Raw genomic sequence first — 20,889 nt, 5'->3', positions numbered from 1 at the left:
ATAAAGTACTGATTAGCAGGTATTCTGCTGTTTGCCTTTGATTTCCATATCCCATGATTGAATTATTCCAGCGGTGGCTTGACGGAACACCAGAGGGAATCAAGGCTTTCTAATAACGCTTGGCTTTCTGTGTGTTACCCTGTGAGTGACACACACACAGACACTGACTGACAAACACACACACAGGAGCCAGGACAAGTACCCATTATGCAGCCCATATAGTTATTGTGCAGTGACATATCAGTAGCCCATGTATTGCCACAGGCCAGTGTTGCCCAAACTCAGGGGCCCAATGTGACCCGGGCATTTGTCATGCGGTTCCTGCAGGAATCACTGCTCATTGAGGCTCAAGGTGGAAGCAGCAGTTCATTAGAATGGGGGTGCTGTTAGTCGGATTATTGGTAGAGCCAGCAGTGCAGCCCATTGAAGGTTAGTTTTTTAGGGACATGGTCTTTTCTATTAGAAAGTTTGGGCCAGGCTTGCTCGGCTTCTCATGCTGTGTAAGAGACAGTCACTTGTATATTCAGGAGAGTCTACTAAGCTTGGACTGTCAGTCTGTGGGTTATGGGGAATGTCAGAGGGGCTGCTGTAAGATGCCATAGACTCTGTGTACCTGAAATACCAGGGCCTATTTTGAATCCCATTCTGGGTCTCCCCAGCATCTTCCACCTCCTGCTAACATTCTCTCAGAGTCAACAGATCATGTCAAGCCCGTTTCTACTGAACAGGTGTCCCGACTATGTCTGATCAAACCTCCTGCTGTTCATGATGGCCGACTAGCTTAGTTGCCTGAAAAATGAATATTGTGTATGGATGCACTCAACCCAGAACTCGGTGCAGGATTTGGCCTTTTTCCAGCAGGATTCGTATTTGGCCGAATCCTCATGTCTGGCCAATCCAAATCCCAATTTGTATATTCAATAGCTGCCTTGCGTGTTTATTGCGAAATGCAACGTTTCGGGGTCTTTCCCCTTTCTCAAGCATGCTTGAGAAAGGGGCGTGACCCTGAAACGTTGCATTTCGCAATAAACACGCAAGGCATCTTGCTTGCATTGAATCTTGCTTGCATTGACCCTGTGTGCCTTTGTGCACCAGGTATCGTTCTACTAATTAGCAGACTGTGTGCGGGAGCCAAAGTTGAATTACTTTTTGTCACAAAATATGGAAGTAAAAATGTTTTTTCCACTTTTTCCCTTCCCATTCCTCATTTGCATATGCAAATTAGGGGTTGGATCCTGTTCAGTATTTGGCCGAATCTTTCATGAAGGATTCAGGGATTTGGCCTAATCCCAAATAGTGGATTCTGTGCATCCCTAATTTTGTGAGAAATTTAACTTGTGATGTTGCTCTGCATAGATAAGTTTGAGCAGGAAATTCTCTATACCAGTGATCCCCAACCAGTGGCTCATGAGTAACATGTTGCTCTCCAACCCCTTGGATGTTGCTCCCAGTGGCCTCAAAGCAGGAGCTTATTTTTTATTTCTGGGCTTGGAGGATGTCCTATAAAATAGAGTCTCCTGTACATTGACAGTCCACATAGGGACTAACAAATAGCCAATCACAGCCTTGTTTTGCTACCCCTGGAACTATTTTCATGCTTGTGTTGCTCCCCGACTCTCATTACATGAATGTGGCTTATGGGGAAAAAAAGGTTGGGGACCCCCGCTCTATAGGTTCAGTTCAAAATGTAAGAGGAAATATTTGGGCCATCGCAGAAACCTAAATTTCCAGTTAACTTCAGTCAAAAATGGCAGCATTTTGGTTTTACATTTTTGCTTATATACATATAATTTTGACTAATCTCAGTATACAATTTTGATTGCAAATCTTTGGTTGCAGTTGTGACAAAATTATGACCCAGAAAATGAATTCATCTGCATAATAACAGAAGCCACTAGATTGTGTCTTAAAGGAGAATTGAAGCAATTTCAACAATTATGGATCCGCACACACCAGTTTTCTGCAGCGGGGAAACCCCCTTTCTTTTATTTTTATTCACCACCAATATCAACGTTTCGGGGGGTACAACCTCCCTTCATCAGGATATAAATTCAAATGTGAGAAAAACACCTTTATAGGCTTAGCTCCGCCTACATTGTTACATGTGATCTAATTAACATTTTACCTTAATTTCCCCATCAGATTTCAAACTTTGTAAAATTCTCATAATATATAGACAATAAATAGTTATATCAAAAGATTTTTTCTTATATAAAATCGTATATTGTTATACTTCATAGAGTGTTGTAACATTACCCAAATTCAATATAACCCTGTACTTAAACCCATACCCTTTGTTTTCAAACAATAAAATCAATTTTATCAGTGAGTCATTTTCTACCTTTACTGTTAATAATACTTTTTCTCTATCACCTGACAGTTCATATCTGTGGAAAAATAGAGAAATGAAAAATAGTAAAATTAAGTGAAAAAGAATGAGTAGGGCAAAAAATCGGGGAACAAACATACTGGGGAAAATATATATAATAAATCATAAAAAACAAGCCAAACTGAAATTTTCATTGAGACCCTTTGGAGTTAGCGTTTTAAGTTGCCATATCCAAAAGGCCTCACGCCTTAAAAGATTCCTTTTAAAATCATTACCTTCATCCTTTCGAACCACTTCTAAGATTTGCCACCTTAGCTGCGATACGTTATGTTTCATTTCAAAGAAATGTTTTGCTAGTAGTGTCTCTTTCTTGTATTTCTCTTTTTCTTTCCCTTTAACCTCATTCGCTTCTGGTTTAAAGTTTCTTATGACACTTTTATGCTCATTCATTCTTAATTTGAAAGATCTAGATGTTTGACCCACATATCCTAGTCCACAGGGGCATTTTAATAAATAAATTACACCTTCTGTATCACATGTGGCAAAAGATTTGAGTTTTACATCATACCCCAAACTCGGGTGTTTACATATATCTCCTTTGATCACCCCGTTACAATGTCCACAATTGTAACAGGGAAAGGTTCCATTTTTGTTAGAAACTCTTTTCTGGGTGGGTTTCTCCCCAAAATCAGTTCTGATGATCCCATCAGAAATTGTCTTACCCCTTTTGAAGCTAAAGAGTGGTTTTTCCATAGACAATCTGCCATATATTCTGTCTTTTTGTAAAATGGGCCAGTATTGTAGTATCACTTTCTTTACAAAGGTTGAATGGGGACCATATGTTGTCACGCATGTCAAATTTAGTTTTTTCTTTCTATTTCTTTTTTCTTTCACTTTTAAACATTCTTCTCTATCTATATCCAACACCTCTTCTTTGATCTTTTCTAACTCCCTTCTGTCATACCCTCGTTGGTTAAATTTTTTTTATCAATATGTCTGCCTGATCCTTGTATAGTTCATCAGACGAGGTAATTCTTCTCGCTCTGATGAACTGACTTTTTGGTAGTCCCTTCATTACTCCTACTGGGTGGTAACTATCTCTGTGTAGGAGGTTATGTCTATCTGTCTGTTTTCTATAGAGATCGGTTGTAAAGGTTCCCCCATTTAGGGTAACCCTTACGTCCAAATAATTTACTACATGTGGGCCCACATTCATAGTAAATTTAATTGTTTCATGTACTATATTCATGTAATTATAGAATTCAGACAATAGTTCTCTTGTTCCTGTACAAACCATAAACATGTCGTCCACATATCTATACCACATGGCGATATATTCACTATATACAGGGTGCGTTAGAATAAATTCATGTTCAAATTTATGCATATATATATTCGCATAGGCAGGTGCCATGTTGGCACCCATACTCGTACCCTGTATTTGTAAATAGAATTTTTTGTCAAACCGGAAATAATTTCGTTTTAGTATCAGGTCTAGACAATCACACAAGAAGTTGACCTCCTGCACCTGTAACCTCTCCTTCTGTAAATATTCCCTACAACATTCTATACCTTCCTCATGTCTAATTGATGTATAGAGATCCTTTACATCTATAGTGCAAAGTATTGCTGTATCTATCCTTAAGGTGGTGTCTTTTACTAGTTTCAAGAACTGGGTAGTATCTTTAAGGCATGTATCTAATTTCGGGAGGATTTCTTGTAGATATGTATCTACATATATAGCCAGGGGCTGCAATAATGAGTCTACCCCTGATACTATTGGTCTTCCCGGGGGGTTGATTAAGGTTTTATGTACTTTAGGCAAGAGGTAAAATACTGGTATTCTCGGGTTCTCTTTAATCAAAAGATTCTCTAACTCAGGTGTTATACTCCCTGCTAGACACGCATCATTAAGGAAAACCCTTATATCTGTTTTTAACTTCTCTGTCGGGTCCTTCTGCATTTCTAAATAGTGATTTGCATTAGATAGTTGGCGCTGTACCTCTATTAAATAATCTTCTTTATTCAGAATCACTATACCTCCACCTTTATCCGCTCTTTTTATGACAATTTCTTTATTATGTTGTAACTCTTTTAAAGCTTCTCTTTCCTTATATTTTAAATTGTTACTTCTCGAATTCATGTGTTTACCTAGGTTCGTTTCAATATCATTGTAAACCATATTTGTAAAGGTCTCTATAGAGGCATTATTTATATTTGGGTTAAATGTACTACGATTTTTTAATTTCCCATAAAGAATTTCTTTCTTATTTTGGGACAATACACCCCTGTCTTTATCCATAAATAGCATTTTCAATTTCAATGACCTCACAAATTTGTACATTTCCACCTGTAAAGTAAATGGATCACATTTGTTTGTCGGTACATAGCCCAAACCCTTGTTAAGGACAGTTATTTCATCAGCAGATAGTTCCTTAGAAGATAAGTTAATTACCAGGTTTTCTATTTCTTTCTCCTCAGAGGGTAGTCCCTGCCTTCCTGGTTTTCTGCTGTTGATGCTGTGATCTTCCGATTCCCTTCCTTGGGCCTGACTGCGGAGGGTAACCTTCTCTCTCCTCCTACCGTATCCCCTCCGTGTGCGCTTGTGCCTAAAAAAGGCTGTGGGGATATTGGAGAGGCCGCTGGACTGTCTCCCTCTGTTACCGAATCAAACGTGCGATCACGTGACCCGGAAGAAGCCGATGAATCTCTGCGGTGTTCTCTTTGCGTTCCAGCTGACGTCATCATTCCGCGTCCGCCTCGCGGATAACGGCGTCCTCTACCTAATCCGCGTCGACCTTCTCTTCTCTGCTGCGTCCATGTATACACCTGCCCCAATTGGTAATCTTGTGTATCCCGTTTGAATTTTTTCAGTTTCTTTTGCAGGATATATTCACGAAGTTTTCCCAGTTCTATTTTAGTAGCGTTTAGGGTTTCCGTCACTTCTTCAGTAGTAAATGTACTCTTTATTTCCGTGGTGAGTTTATGTATCTCTTGATCAGTCTCACGGATTTCCCCCTGCAGGGCCTGTATAGTTAAAGTCATCAAATCAATGCTGCATCTGTCTAGTATTTGATGCCATTTATCTCTAAATTCTGCATTATCCTTACAGAGAATGGGTTCCAAATGGACACGCAGTCCCCTGGGAATTCTAGATGCCTTCACATATTCGCCCAAAGTGGAGAGATGCAAGGTAAGGCTCAATTCCTTTTTATTCATAAATTCAAAGTGTTTAAGCAAGTTTTTATCTGGCATTGGAGGGGTTAAAACCGGTACATTCTGTACTGTGTCCAGGATTCTTTTCCTTTCCTCCTCTGTAAAGCCAAAAGGTGCTGCACACTTAGTGGTGGTGTTGCTAATGTCTTCAAAGGACATCTTGACCAGGGTGCTAGTGATTTATGCGTCAGACAGTCAATAGTATTAAAATGGTTACACCGCACACCCGGAAATTTACTCACTTTCACTGCTCTAGTGGTGCTAGTGGTGCACCACTAGAGCAGTGAAAGTGAGTAAATTTCCGGGTGTGCGGTGTAACCATTTTAATATTAAAGGAGAATTGAACCATAAAGTTAAAAAAACACCTCCCTACATAGACCCTCCTCCCGCCAGCCTAAGTGTTACCCCGGGGAAATGCCCCAAACGTTTTACTTACCCCTCGGAGCAGATTTAGGCATCGGAGTTCATGGGCACCATCTTCAGCCGCTTCAGTAATCTTCATAATGAGACCATCACTTCTGCAATTTTTGTGAGTTTCGGTGCATGCACAGTTGTCGAGAGACATAAAATTGCTCCAACTGCGCATGCGCTTCCACGCCAGTCTCATTCCGAAGATCTCCGAAGAGAAGACGATGGTTGCCGTGAACTTGGATGCCTGAATCTGTACCGAGGGGTAAGTAAAACATTAGGGGCATTTGCCTTGGGTAACACCAAGGGGCAGATTTACTAAGGGTCTAAGTGAATTTTCGAAGTTAAAAACGTTGAATTTCAAACTATTTTTTGGGTAGTTCAACCATCGAATAGGCCTCAATTCGACTTTGACACAAAGTAAAAATTTTGACTTCGAAAATCGAAGTAATGTCTCTTTAAAAAAGTTCGACTTTGACACTTCGCCACCTTAAACCTGCTGAATTGCTATGTTAGCCTATGGGGACCTCCTAGGACCTATAGCCAACATTTGGCTAAGTTTTTAGAAGTTGAAGTAAAATCGTTCGATTAAATCGTTCGTTTCGAAGGATTTCATTGTGTGATCAAACGATTTTACTTCGACCAAAAACGGCCATATTCGATTAAAAAATACTTTGACTTTGAATGTCGAAGTGAAGCAATTCGATGGTCGAAGTTTTTAACACTTTGAAATTCGACTCTTGATAAATCTGCCCCTTAGGCTGGGGGAAGCAGGGTTGATATAGGGTAGGGGTTTTTAACTTTAGGGTTGATTTCTCCTTTAAGATTCAAATGTTTAGTAGCCAATTGGAACTTATATCTAAAGCCTATTTGTTGAAAATATAAAAGGTCCCTGGTTAGGCCTCACCTGGAGTATGCAATTAAAGGGGTCTTCGCCTTTGAATTAACTTTTAGTATGACGTAGAGAGTGAGATTCTGAGACAAGTTGCAATTGGTTTTCATTCTATATTATGTATTTGTGGTTTTTGAGTTATTTAGCTTTTCATTCAGCAGTTCTCCAGTTTGTAACTTTAGAAGTCTGGTTGCTAGGGTCCAAATTACCCTGAACCAGGAACTGATTTGAATAAGAATATGAATAGGAGAGAGATGAGTAATAAAAAGTAGCAATAACAATACATGTGTAGCCTTACAGAGCATTTGGTTTTTGAAAGCTGAAAAGAGTCAGAAGAAGGCAGTTCATTTAAAAACTATAAAAAATAAATAATGAAGATCAATTGAAAAGTTGCTTGGAAATGGCCATTCTATAACATACTAAAAGGTAAATTACTCTTTAAGAGGGATATAAATGAGCTGGAGAGAGTGCAGAGACTTAAGGGCAGATTTATCAAAGGTCAACGTTCCAAGTTATAAAAACCTCAAACTTCTAATTCAAAAAGACCAACGGCATGGTGGTTGAAGTTTTTTGGGGTCGAAGTAGCACTAATATTTAACTTTTTCTATTGAGGTTTTTCACAATAAATCAACAGTTGAAAGAAGACAGAGTGAAGAAAGAGCAGATGGGAGAGAGTCGAAGAGGGGGGAAAGGAGAGGGGAGGGGGTAATGTTCCTTAAGCATTCTCAGTACACTTATCGGTGGAGCTGCTGGTCTATAGATCTTTAAGATGTGGTTGTTACATTAGTCGGTTGTTGAAGTGTTGATGAAAAAAATCGGTATTGCACAACGAGGCGGACGTGTCCTGAAGCTTCTCCTGGGGGCTACAGCCTAAATCCCGTGATCCCCCATCTGTGCGTGGCATCAGCGGCTCAACACCTTCCTCCGAGTGAAGGAGGGAGAGCCCGCCGCATAGGAAAATAAAAACGGAGCCTCTGTCCGCAACCGGGCCGGAGTTATCAGTGCGGCCTACCAAGCACAGCAAAGCCGGGGACTTGCGTAGGCGGGTGCTCGCCGCCGCATCAGAACGGAAGTTCGGTCTTCCCTCCTCGCAGGCCCGAGGCGTCAAGTAAGGAGTGCGGGAGGCCCAGAAAGGCTGGACATTGAAGGGGTGACTCTTGTCTGAGGCTCCCACTTAGGCATTCCGACCTACCATATAAAGCAGCTCTGCAAGTGCACAACGCCACACGCTGCATCCTCACAGCACTGACCCGCAGTTCTCTGAGAGGAGCTGCATTTTACACACCACGGCGCCCAATCCTTCCCAATAACAGTGAAACAGGTGGGGTGGCTAGAGGGAAAACCCCGGGGAACCGGATTAAAGGGCAAGCGGCACAAATAAGAACAGGGGTCTCCGTCACAGCAGTTAAGGACCCAGGGCAGATTCAACATCAGCAGGTCTGGCATAACATCCTTGGCTATATCCACCAATCCTCTTTGGAAGCCCTGCCTAACCCACTCCAGCTGCAGCTGCCACTCTCCTTGTCACCACCCTGGGAACCTGTCCCAAGACCAGTGGACTTTTGGAGGGCCTAAAGCAGCTACTATCTGGTGGTGCCCACACTATAAAACCTCAGCGAATATGAGGGATTACTCTGAATGCTGATGCAGTAAAACACCCTTAAGAAGCTACCTGCAAGGATTATTAACTAATTGAGTTGGGGCAGCAAAGTGCAAGGAGGTCCATTAGCAATACCGATAATCATAGTTGAGCATCATAAGGAAACGACTGTCACCAGTCAAAATGATGGCTTTCTACCCTAAATCTGGCTCACAAGCAGGTGAATGCACTCCATGCCATGAGGGTGCTGGATCGTGCAGCAGTAGCCCATCACGCACCGACGAAGATGCCAGTGCAACATCTCAAACACTGTCTGATACCCATTAGCAGCGTACTGTAACTCTGCTGATTTTGAAAGATTTACTCTCCTCGCTCCGGTCTGATATCCAAGCAGACTTCAAGAATACTGTCGCAGAACTACACAAGGAGGTCAAACAACTAGAGGGTCGTACGGACCACCTGGAAAATAAAATGGCTGAACTTGTAAGTTCCCACAACGAACTCATAGATTCGCACAGTGCATTGGAAACTGAGATACAGCAGCTTACTAACAAAATGGCGGATATAGAATGGCTCCCCAAAAACAAAAATGCTCCTCCCAATGCGCCCAGGGAAGTGATCCTACGGCTACATTTTTTCCACATCAAGGAATTAATTTTAAGCGCATTTTGAGATAAACAAACACTCCCAGAAAAATATGCCATGCTCCAATGCTTCCCAGACCTCTCAGCATATACTATGAAAAAACGTAAAGAATTTGCTCCGATTACAACAAAGCTCAGAGAAGCAAAAATTCCATACAGATGGCTATTCCCAGTAAAATTGAGAGTGCAATATAAAGATACAGCGGTCATTATGGACTCACCTCAACATGGAACGCAGCTATTAAAGCAGTGGCAGCTGCTCCAACAACAGGATGCCCCGCTGAAGACACCAGCAAAAATGCATAAACTTCAACAAGAATGGCAGCCCAGCAGAGCCAGCCAACGTAGAACCGTAACTGACACACAAGACCAAGAAGACATGGGATCCAATGATGTCACCTGAAACTCGATCTCAAGAACACACTGGTCACGTAATCCCATTGGCCATACGTAACACTCAACTCAATCCAAGAAAAAGAAAATGAACACAAACCCTGCAGAATGCTTCTTATAGTACAACCCCCCCCCCTTTTTTTGGCTACACGGTACAGACACCAGATATATACCAAAAAGCCACCCTCTACGATACTCTGTTTAGTATTGTTGTAAATAAGTTTGCATGTTCAACTGCTATGCTTAACATGTCTTTTTTTTCTGTCCTTTCTCTCTATTTTTCACACCCCTTTCCCCCGTTCCCTATCCTTCCTTACTCAAGCAACAGCTGCTGTAGACGCAGTCGGTACCGAGATGAACAAGAACAAACGATATGGAAACCTTGGCTCTCGTAATCTATTCCAAAGGAAGCTGATCTACCATTACCCGGATAGATGTGAGTACCCATTTAAGCAACACACACTATGTACACAAAAATGGCGATATCTATAACATCTATTAATGTTAACGGCCTCAACAGTCCTAACAAAAGATTACAACTAATACACTGGGCCAAACAGCTCAAAACAACTATATTGTGCCTACAAGAAACTCACTTAATATCTGGATGCCCCACAAGGCTTGATTGCAAGGATTACCCCCAACAAATCTACGCCAGCAGTACTATAAAAAAAAAAGGAGTGGCAATTTGGTTCCACACGACAATAAATCCCCAAATAATCAAACAGCACTCTGATCCCCTGGGAAGATACATCATTGCTGTTATACATCTACAAGAATGTACTTATACTGTAGCGTCAGTGTATGCTCCAACAAAAAAACAGTCCTCTTTCTATCGAACATTTTTCAAAAATATAGATAAAATCAAAAAAGGCCAGCTGATAATAGGAGGAGACTTCAACATACCACTAAATCTAGACCTAGACACGAAATCAGAGGACAACAGAATCCCTCGAAAAGAAACTCTTGCTCATGCCTCTAACCTAAATAAGCATCTCAAGACTCTCACTCTCTATGATTCGTGGCGTGAAATCCACCCTACCGAAAAGGACTTTACACACTACTCACATCCACATACAAGATACTCAAGGATAGACTACATTTTTACTGATAAACTCCTACTCCAACGGGTTGCAAATTCCACAATAGGTTCGATAACGTGGACTGACCACGCGCCAGTAACAACACTTATCACAATGGGGAAAACAACTCCATCCACCTCACACTGGAGACTAAATGACTCCCTACTTCACAACAAAGAAATCTCCCAAAAGTGTAGTCAAACTCTTCAGGAATATTTCGACCTGAACGATACTGGAGAGGTCCCAGACGCTACTTTATGGTGCACACACAAAGCAGTCATCCGAGGGCAATTCATCAAATATGCCTCCACACTCAAAAGACAAAGAGAAAAAACAAAACAAGATCTAACAAAGCAATTACAAGCACTAGAAAGCCAAAACAAAACCCATCCTAACAAAAAAACAGCTCAGGCACTAAGGGAAGTAAGAAGTAAGTTACATGAACTAGACTTAATCAGAATAAATTACTGCCTTCAAAGACTAAAAGCAACTTACTACACAAAAGGCAATAAAGCTTCCAAGCTGTTAGCGAATCTCCTACGGAAAAAACAGATAAACCGAGCAATTGATCATATAACAAGCAAAGAAGGCAAGAAAATCACCAACCCTAAAGGCATAGCGGATGCTTTTGCAGCATACTATTCAACACTGTATAACCTTAACCAAGACCCTGGCACCCACCAACCAACTCAACAGGACATACATGCCTTCCTTAAGATAGCGAACTTACCACAAATAACCCCAGAGCAACTACATAGGCTGAACACACCTATTCTTCCCAGCGAAATACAGGGAGCCATAAACGCTACCCCACAAGGCAAAGCACCAGGACCGGATGGCCTAACAATCTCCTACTACAAACAGTTCCAAACAATTCTGATTCCCCAACTGGCCAAACTCTTCAATTGCATCCAACAAGGCGGTGGTCTCCCAACCGAGATGCTGAAAGCAACCATAACGACAATCCCTAAACCAGGAAAGGCCCCAAACCAATGTTCAAATTTCCGTCCCATCTCACTGCTCAATGGAGATACTAAACTTTCCGCAAAAGTAATAGCCAACAGATTACAGGAGATACTGCCAAATATAATCCACCAAGACCAATCTGGCTTCACCAAAGGTAGACAAGGAGTAGATAATACTAGGAAGATGATATCGCTCATGGAGAAAATCACGCGCCAGAGGACACCATCATTGATACTAGCACTAGATGCTGAGAAGGCCTTCGATAGAGTGCACTGGCAGTACATGAAAGAAACCTTACAAGCATTCGGATTCCAAGACGAAATACTGCACTCAATATTGGCCTTATATTCCAAACCATCTGCACAGGTCACAAATTTGGGGTTTTTGCCTGACCCCTTTAGCATTACCAACGGGACAAGACAGGGATGCCCGTTGTCCCCTCTCATATTCAATTTAATCTTGGAGCCCCTGGCCAAAACAATTAGAGATACAACAGAAATAACGGGAATAAAAACTCGCTCTGCGCATTACAAGCTAGCACTTTTCGCAGACGATATCATACTGTCCCTTACTAACCCAGACGAATCAGTGCCAACACTTTTTCAAATACTAACAAAATACAGTCAAATATCATACTACAAGCTGAACGTTAACAAGTCGCAGGCCCTGCCAATATGTATACCCAGGGACAAAACAAAAGTACTAACGGAAACCTACCCATTTCAATGGAGACATGAAACAATCTCCTACTTAGGAATTGAACTTGGCAACTCTGTCACAAGAACCTACAACAGCAACTATCCAAAAGTACTAAAGGACGTACAGGCACAACTAGATAAATGGAAACCACTATGCATATCCTGAATGGGAAGAATGGCTACGGTCAAAATGATGGCTTTACCCAAATTATTATACGTATTCAGAACACTACCAATAACAGTACCGAAGTAGCGCTACTTTGATTCGAAGTTTTTTTAACTTCGACCTTCGATCTCCCAAACTCCCCCAATTGCCTCCATACAGGTTCTAGGAGGTCCCCAATAGGCTAAAACAGCAGCTGTAAGGTGGCGAATGGTCGAAGTTTTAAAGAGACAATACTTCAAACTTCACTTCGACCTTTGATGCAACTAAACTGGTTAGAGGGAGGGAAGAGTTAAATTATGAGGGGAGACTGTCAAGGTTGGGGTTGTTTTCTCTGGAAAAAAAGACACTTGAGAGGGGGACATGATTACACTTCACAAGTACATTAGAGCATATAATAGACAGATAGTGGGGAAATTTATTTTTTCAAAGCCCTTCCCCTTAACTCCAGGGGCAGAACCTTCATTTGAAGCAGCGCTGGGAGAGGACAGTGAGGTTGGGGAATGCCCTGGCAAGTGATGATGTGATGCTGATTCTGTTAATGCCATTAAAGGGGTTGTTCACCTTCCAAAAACGTTTTCAGTTGATTTGTTTTGTAGATTTTTCTCCGGATTGCGGCAACTGCGTTTGCGTGAAATTACCGACCTCTCAGTCAGCTTACAGTGGACACTGAAGATGGATGCTTGGAACTTCGCTGGAAGAATCTGCACCAAGTGGTAAGTATGGAGTATGGGGCATCTCCCCGAAGGGGTAGTTAGTCTGGGGGGAGGAGAATTCCCCACAGGTCAAATTCTCCATCCATTATTTTGGATTTGACTGAACCCCCGAATCCTGCATGAAAGATTCGGCCGAATACCGAACCAAATCATAATTTGCATATATATATGTGTATGTGTGTGTTCTCCAATGAATGAGGAGAGCAGGGGTGCCCATACTTTACTAATGCGAGTTCTACTTTTGGCGATGTTGTCACATTATGATCTGCTGTACATTCATAAAAGTTTTGGTAGCATTTTGTCCCATGACGAATATTACTTAAATATTATATTGATTTATGAGAATTTATATCGCTATATTTAACAACTATTTCTTCTGTAACCTTAACACAATAAATATCTGAATGAAAAGCATGAAACAGGAGGGTGATATAGACAAGCTGCTTGTTGACAGTGTCTTGAGATCTACTGATCACCAGCTAAAGGTCTACTGGTAGATCCCGATGTACCTTTTGGGCCCCCTGGAGTAGAGTCTACTGTATAGTCTCACAGACACACCAGTCATCATTTGCAATCAGGTAACCTTTGCTTCATATAGATTTACTGGCCACAAGTTAATGCCTGCAGCACCCGCCCAGCACAAACTTCAGGATTTATGGCTTTTACACGATTTAACTCACTATCACTATCTAATTCACTAATGACTTCAACCCCGAGTCCTACAGGAGCTTCCCGCAGGCCATGGGGCTCAGTGTCGACACAGGGCTTAGCAGAAGTGACAAAGTTTGACTTACACACGACTCATCGCACAGCACACTTACCACTATACGTTTTATTATATAAAGATATATATATATATATCAGAAATGGGCAGATATCAGATAAGCCCAAAAGGCTGAACAGCGGCATTCAATTTCTATATCCATGATACATTACTTTAAAAAAAAAAAAATCATTGATACAAAGCACTTTGTCTGCTGAGCAGCACGGAAGGAAGAGTTTTAAACCCGGTCTGGAAGCAAGTTGCGTTCCATGTATTATGTGATGACGGAAGCGATAACCCCCCCCCCATTTAATACAAATAGGTAATTGGCATCTACCCGTTTCCAGTCTAGCATTAGGGAGCAGGTTTAAGATACATGCACCCATCTCACGTAGGAACTTGCTTTTCTGAGGGTTGTGGTGCTCTGAAGAGCAAGATGCTGCTTATATGTGGCTCTTACTCAGATTTTATTGGTCTAAGTAAATTCTGGGAGTAACTTCCAACTGTACTTCTCAGTCTTGATTAAGAGGGTTGCTCGTCCCTCTCTATCACTACTAAACTGTGCTCCAATGCTTCGTCAGGCTTCTTAGTTTACAACCATGAATTTACAGATGCAGCAGGAACTTTAGAAGCATCTGGCACACCCCCTGTTACTGCCAAAAACAGAATTTCCTATGCACAGCAAATGCACAGAAAAGTCTGGTACATTCCTCCCCACCTCTAATCTAAAGCCCCCCCAATGGGGCCAGACTCAACCATCAGGGAGCTGTACATTAGAGGAATCCAGAGCAAACCACCCATCACAAGACAAGGGAGCACATCCATTGGAGCAACCCCCTTTTTATCAAACTATGGATTTCTGATGCCTTAAATGAACCTGCTGCACCCCCTTCCTTCAGAGAACAATGATTCTTTAGTCCAATGGCTCAAGTAGACAACTGTATGATGGAGCTGTCATCTGAAACTAGATAAACGGTCCTTGGTGATGCAACGGAAACCGATGGAAGAGCTCACCACTTCTTTTTATGTTCATCCATTGAAACTCCCCCGGGCCCTAGTGCTACTACCAGGAGCAGCCCCCCCATAACCGACAGGGTCTGGAAGAAGTCGTACTTCAGGAAGTCGTGGAGAGGACGATGGGATGGGATTGACCAGAAGGCATTCTGAACCACGTTGATGATCAGCAGCCACAGCACCAGCGTAAGTGCCGCCAGCTTGGTCTTAAAGCCTACGGCAACCAGAAGAATAAGGGCCAGGCCAAAAATGTCTTGGAATATCTGAGAGAAAATAGGAAAAAAAAAAAAATAGTTAGCCACATGTTCCCCCAGACACACACCCTAAACTCTGCCCTTCAGCCATCAATTTCCATCTCTGTATTCTCAGTCTCTACTCATCTCCCATTCACACAAAAGGCCTCTAAACTCCTCATGAGACAATTCCACCCATGGGACAGCACAAATCATCTCCTTCCATATCCCACCCTAAATGCCCTACTGTACTTACACTGAAGGCGCTGGCATTGAAACGGAGCAGGGTCATGAACATAAGGATGAGCAGCACTCTGCCCCCCAGTTGCATATACTGACGTGGTGATGTCCCACCCATATTAGGGACTCCTGCAAACATGGACTTCCCTTCCGACCGGGACTCGGCCAAGAGCAGCAAGAGACCCCCAACCAGAGCCATGTTCCTGAGGAATGTTAGAAATGAGACAGCATTAGACATCCATAACCAGCTCCAACTGCCCTTTTCTCCCCCGTGACTGCCACACTGAGCATGAAGACCTGAGTCCGAGGCTTGGGAGAGCAGAGACCCAACAGGCTGAAGCTCCGATATTACATTGGTCTTTAACATGGTCCTTTTTTAGTGTAGCAGCCACACAAAAAAGCAAAAGTCTTCTGCACACATAGAGACACATTTATCAAGGGTCGAATTTCAAATTCATGCGAGTTTTTTTTAAAACTCCCTTGAACTCAAAATTTGACCAATCGAAATTCATTATAAAAATTAGGGATGCAGTGAATCCACTATTATAGATTCGGCCGAACCCTACGAAATGCATTTGGAGCGAGAAAAATTGTTGCGCGCGTAAAAATCGATAAAAAAAAATGAAAAATCGCTGCAAGTAAAAATGTTGAGGTCTGTTGACATTTTAGCAAAGTTTCTCACAGTTTTGAGAATTTTTCGGCAAAGTGAAACGGGACAAATTCGCTCATCCCTACTTTTCACCCTTTCGCAACTGGAACCTTCTGACCTTGCGATGTTGCAAGAAAACACTAGGGATGCACTGAATCCACTATTTTGGATTTAGCCGAACGCCCGAATCCTTCGCAAAAGATTTGGCCAAATACTGAACCAAATCTGAATTTGCGTATGCAAAATACGGGTGGGAAGGGGAAAACATTTTTTACTTCCTTGTTTTTTGACGAAAAGTCATGCGATTTCCCTCCCCGCCCCAGATTAGGATTCGATTCGGGCAGAAGGATTTGGCCGAATATGAATCCTGCTTTAAAAGGCAAAATCCTGGCCAAATCCCGAACCGAATACTGGATTTGATGTATCCCTTATAAAAATATGATTTTTTAAACTCGGGTGAGTAGGATCGACCCGAAAACTTGAATTGAATTTGAATCGAACTTTAAAAAATGGATTAGATTTTTTTTCTCCGAAAAAAAAACTCGAATGTCAGGAAGGCAAACAACTCAAAATTGACGATCTCCCACTGACCTCGAATTAGTCGAGGCAAATAGTCGAATTCGAGTTCTTAAAAGGGCCAGAGTATTTTTTGAAAACTCGAATCGAATTCGAATAACTCCCTAATCGACTTTGACAGTTTTGACCATAAGAAAACTTAAAAATTCGAATTTCGATCCTTGATAAATCTGTTCCCTAAAGGGGTTGTTCACCTTTGAGGTTACCTTTAATGTGACTTAGAGAGTAATATTCGAAGACAATTTGCAATTGGTTTTCATTTTTTATTATTTGTCGTTTTTAAGTTATTTAGCTTTTTATTCAGCAGCTCTCCAGTTTGCAATTTTAGCAATCTGGGCGCTAGGGTCCATATTATTTGATTTAAATAAGAGACTGGAATATGAATAGGAGAGGCCTGAATAGAAAGAGGAGTAATAAAAAGTAACAATAACAATACATTTGTAGCCTTACAGAGCATTTGTTTTTTAGATGGGGTCACTGACCCCCATTTGAAAGCTGGAAAGATCCAGAAGAATAAAGCAAATTATTTAAAAAAAAAACTATAACAAATAAATAATGAAGACCAACTTAAAAGTTGCTTAGAATAGGCTATTCTATAACATACTAAAAGTTAGCTTAAAGCAATAGAATGCAGGGCTGGGCAGCCATTGAAGAATGAGTAAAGGAAAGAATATAGAGTTAGAATACCAGGCAGATCTACTATTAATTGATAATTAAAGAAACAGCACCCACCTCATGAGAAACTTTATGTCCCAAATGATATTATAAACAATGGTCTGAAAAACACAAGCGTTAAGTTTAATGTTCCTGCTGCCTCTGGGGGACTTATACCCCATTACTCTCCCCTGGGGAACCTTATATACAGTGAATAAAGTACCCCCTCTTGTAAAATATAAGGATATTATAAGTTACCGAGGAGTTTCATAACCATATAAAAACACAAGGCCGAAGGAACTCCGAGGTAACTTCTAATTTCCTCATATTTTGCAACTGGGGGAACTTTATTTATTATAATACACAAATTTCAGTGAGTCATGTGACAGAAATGACATCAGAACTCACCGTTTATATGGATATAATTTACAAGATATTCATGGCTTTTGTGTATTATATATATATATATATATACTGTGAAACCCTGAATAGCAGCTGACACACTCCTTACCTGCAGAGCGATGATCCCGAGCAGGCCAAAGCAAGCATAAGGCACAAACTTCCGTATCAAGACCAGAACACAGCCAGCTGAGGAGAGACACAGAAAACATTCAGGTCCCACCAATGAGATGGCTGCACTGTGTATAACTGCAATAGAAACAGGGTCAGGTATATACAGAGCTGAACTGCACATCTGACCCCGCCGGTGATGCTGCCCTCGGCATGTGAATGATGCAGCTTCCCAGAAGTCTCTCCCAGCATGTCGGGTTTTAGTATTAATAATAACAACAAGAGGTTGCCAGACTCTTACCTAACTGGCCACACAGGTTAAAGACGACGAAGAGGGTTGCAAGGAACATCCCGCAGTTCCACGACATGTTGATGTAGTCTCTCTGCTCATTCCACTGCAACCACATGCGCAGCCCGTCCTCCAGGAATGTACTGACCAGACACAGGTGAGCTATGTGTGGCAGGTACCGCTTAGTCACACGCAGGAACTGCAATCAGACATAGCTGGGACTCACTCTACATGAACAACACAATGTAACGGAGGTGTAGCAAGTATAGTAGGGAGAGATGGTGTCTATAGTAACAGTGGATAATAGTCTCTGGGAAGGGAGTGTGACTGTGGGATAGCAGGTATAGTAGAGGGAGATGGTGTCTATAGTAACAGTGGATAATAGTCTCTGGGAAGGGAGTGTGACTGTGGGATAGCAGGTATAGTAGGGAGAGATGGTGCCTATAGTAACAGTAGATAATAGTCTCTGGGAAGGGAGTGTGACTGTGGGATAGCAGGTATAGTAGGGAGAGATGGTGCCTATAGTAACAGTGGGATAATAGTCTCTGGGAAGGGAGTGTGACTGTGGGATAGCAGGTATAGTAGGGAGAGATGGTGCCTATAGTAACAGTGGATAATAGTCTCTGGGAAGGGAGTGTGACTGTGGGATAGCAGGTATAGTAGGGAGAGGTGGTGCCTATAGTAACAGTGGATAATAGTCTCTGGGAAGGGAGTGTGACTGTGGGATAGCAGGTATAGTAGGGAGAGGTGGTGCCTATAGTAACAGTGGATAATAGTCTCTGGGAAGGGAGTGTGACTGTGGGATAGCAGGTATAGTAGGGAGAGATGGTGTCTATAGTAGAAGTAAAGAAGATTCAGGAGAGTAAATGTCCATATACTCTGTGTGGTCCCAGCAATCACACCCACATTGGATTTTCCTCTCTCTGCCACAACCTGACTCAACATGTAACAGCTCGTCTTCCACTATTCAGGTTTTTTTTCAAACTTAACTCAGCGACTGATGCACAGCCAGTGTCGGACTGGGACACCAGGGGCCCACCCAAAAACCTTAGACCAGGGGCCCACCAATTAATCTTAGACCAGGGGCCCACTCTCAGTACTAATTTTCTTCCTCTCCTCACTCAACCTCTATTCTCCTAGTCTCTTTTCTTTACACACTATAATCTATTATTCCATCTATTTAGCCTCTTTGTTCTCATAGAAATAGGGAATAGCCATGAAATAGGCCAAATGTTTAGCAGCAGGAGGGTCCACTGACACCTTGGCCCATCAGGACTTTTCCTGGTTTCCCAGTGGGCCAGTCCAACACTGATGCACAACTTCCCTGCAACACAACGTCGCTACTGTTCTGCCGATACAGACAGGCTCAGAGAGGAGCAGCAAAAAGCCAAGAGACTCCTCCTGCGTCAGTAACTCAAGCCTCTGGTGTTCTAACTGCAAAAGTGCTCAGAAGAGCAAATCTCTCAGAATAGTTCTATCCACAAGATACTGAAATATCCAATTTGCGCAGGTCAAGTTACCAGTAGCAACCAATCAGATGCTATCAAACAGCTGGGAAGCAATTGCTGCCTGTTGCTATGGGTTACTAGACCAGTAACAGATGGTGCACCTGATAGCAACCTGATTTTTTTGCTTTACAACGTTGGGGAGGAAAGAAAAACGAAATGGTCCGCTTTCATTGGCTGAGCCCTGTGCGTTATTATCATGTCAAATCATTTAATTTAGGTTTTAAATTGTAAAAAGAATAGATTTCCGTTCAATATCTTTTCATGGGATCTCGAGGGCTGATGATAAGCAGAGTGGAGCATATAGAAGAGAGGCGAGTGTGGCTAATTGAGATGAGCTTTCCTGCATGACCCCACTTAACCCTTATTAATGACACATAGACTTTCCCCCAGTCTCTATGAATGGTTTGTCCCATCCCTCGGTCATTAGTGACTATAGAAAACACCACTAGTTTATTTAGGGGGGGTTTATACGCTATATTTATATAGTTACACGAAAAGGAGAACATTTCAGCTCTGGGTGTTATTGTGACGTGGCAACGGGTTTATCTTATTACCTGGTCAGCCAGCTCCTCAGCGGCCCCCATAACATTCCCAGGCGCCATCTCCTCCTCTGCTGTATGGAATGAGCGCGTCCAACCTACTAGCGCTCTGACAGGCGCCTTCATGAGGTGGGCGGGGCCGGTGTCATTGCGTCACCTTCGAAACTCGCGGTCATTGGTCGAACAGGAGGAAGAGATTGAGCTCACGCTGACTTCCCTGCCAATCGTGGCGTCCCAGCTCAGCCGCTCGCCAGACACTCAAGTGACTGGCGGGCTCTTACTGTTTGTAAACTCCACAGGGAGATGCGCCCATCTTGGATAAGGGTATTGTGCCAGACTGTCAACGTGGACAGCGAGAATCCCATGATGAGATGAGAAATAAATATAATTAATATTGTGTAAGGACTTCTGAGGAGATGTGAGAAGCTTCTGCCTTTAGTACTGACGTGGCCAAGCTGTAGTCTTTAGTGGTTCACCTTTAAGGTAACTTTTAGTATGTTATAGAATGGCCAATTCTAAGCAACTTTTCAATTGGTCTTCATTATTTATTTTTTATAGTTTCTGAATTATTTTCCTCTTTTAGACTCTTTCCAGCTTTCAAACGGGGGTCGCTGACCCCATCTAACAACAAATGCCCTGTAAGGCTACAAATGTATTGTTATTGCTACTTTTTATTACTCATCTTTCTATTCTGGTCCCTCTCCTATTGATATTCCAGTCTCTTATTCAAATCAATGCATGGTTGCTAGGGGAATTTGGACCCGAGCAACCAGATTGCTGAACTTGCAAACTGGTAGAGCTGCTGAA

General features: G+C 42.1%; 1 protein-coding gene across 1 annotated transcript; it reads right to left on the bottom strand.

Annotated features, from left to right (window-relative positions):
• Positions 1–13,924: 13,924 nt before the first annotated feature.
• MGC82578 (protein) lies at positions 13,925–20,149 on the bottom strand. Its single transcript, NM_001093344.1, is given in 6 exon segments — positions 13,925–15,147; positions 15,374–15,560; positions 17,315–17,358; positions 17,748–17,824; positions 18,048–18,234; positions 20,098–20,149. Coding segments are annotated over 6 exon segments (810 nt in total). The 5' UTR covers positions 20,146–20,149; the 3' UTR covers positions 13,925–14,880.
• Positions 20,150–20,889: the final 740 nt, after the last annotated feature.

The sequence above is a fragment of the Xenopus laevis genome, chromosome 3L (genome assembly GCF_017654675.1).
Source record: "Xenopus laevis strain J_2021 chromosome 3L, Xenopus_laevis_v10.1, whole genome shotgun sequence".
In the NCBI taxonomy this organism is placed as follows: Eukaryota; Metazoa; Chordata; class Amphibia; order Anura; family Pipidae; genus Xenopus; species Xenopus laevis.
The sequence above is the reverse complement of the archived record's forward strand: the minus strand, read 5'-3'. Positions and strand labels throughout refer to the sequence as shown.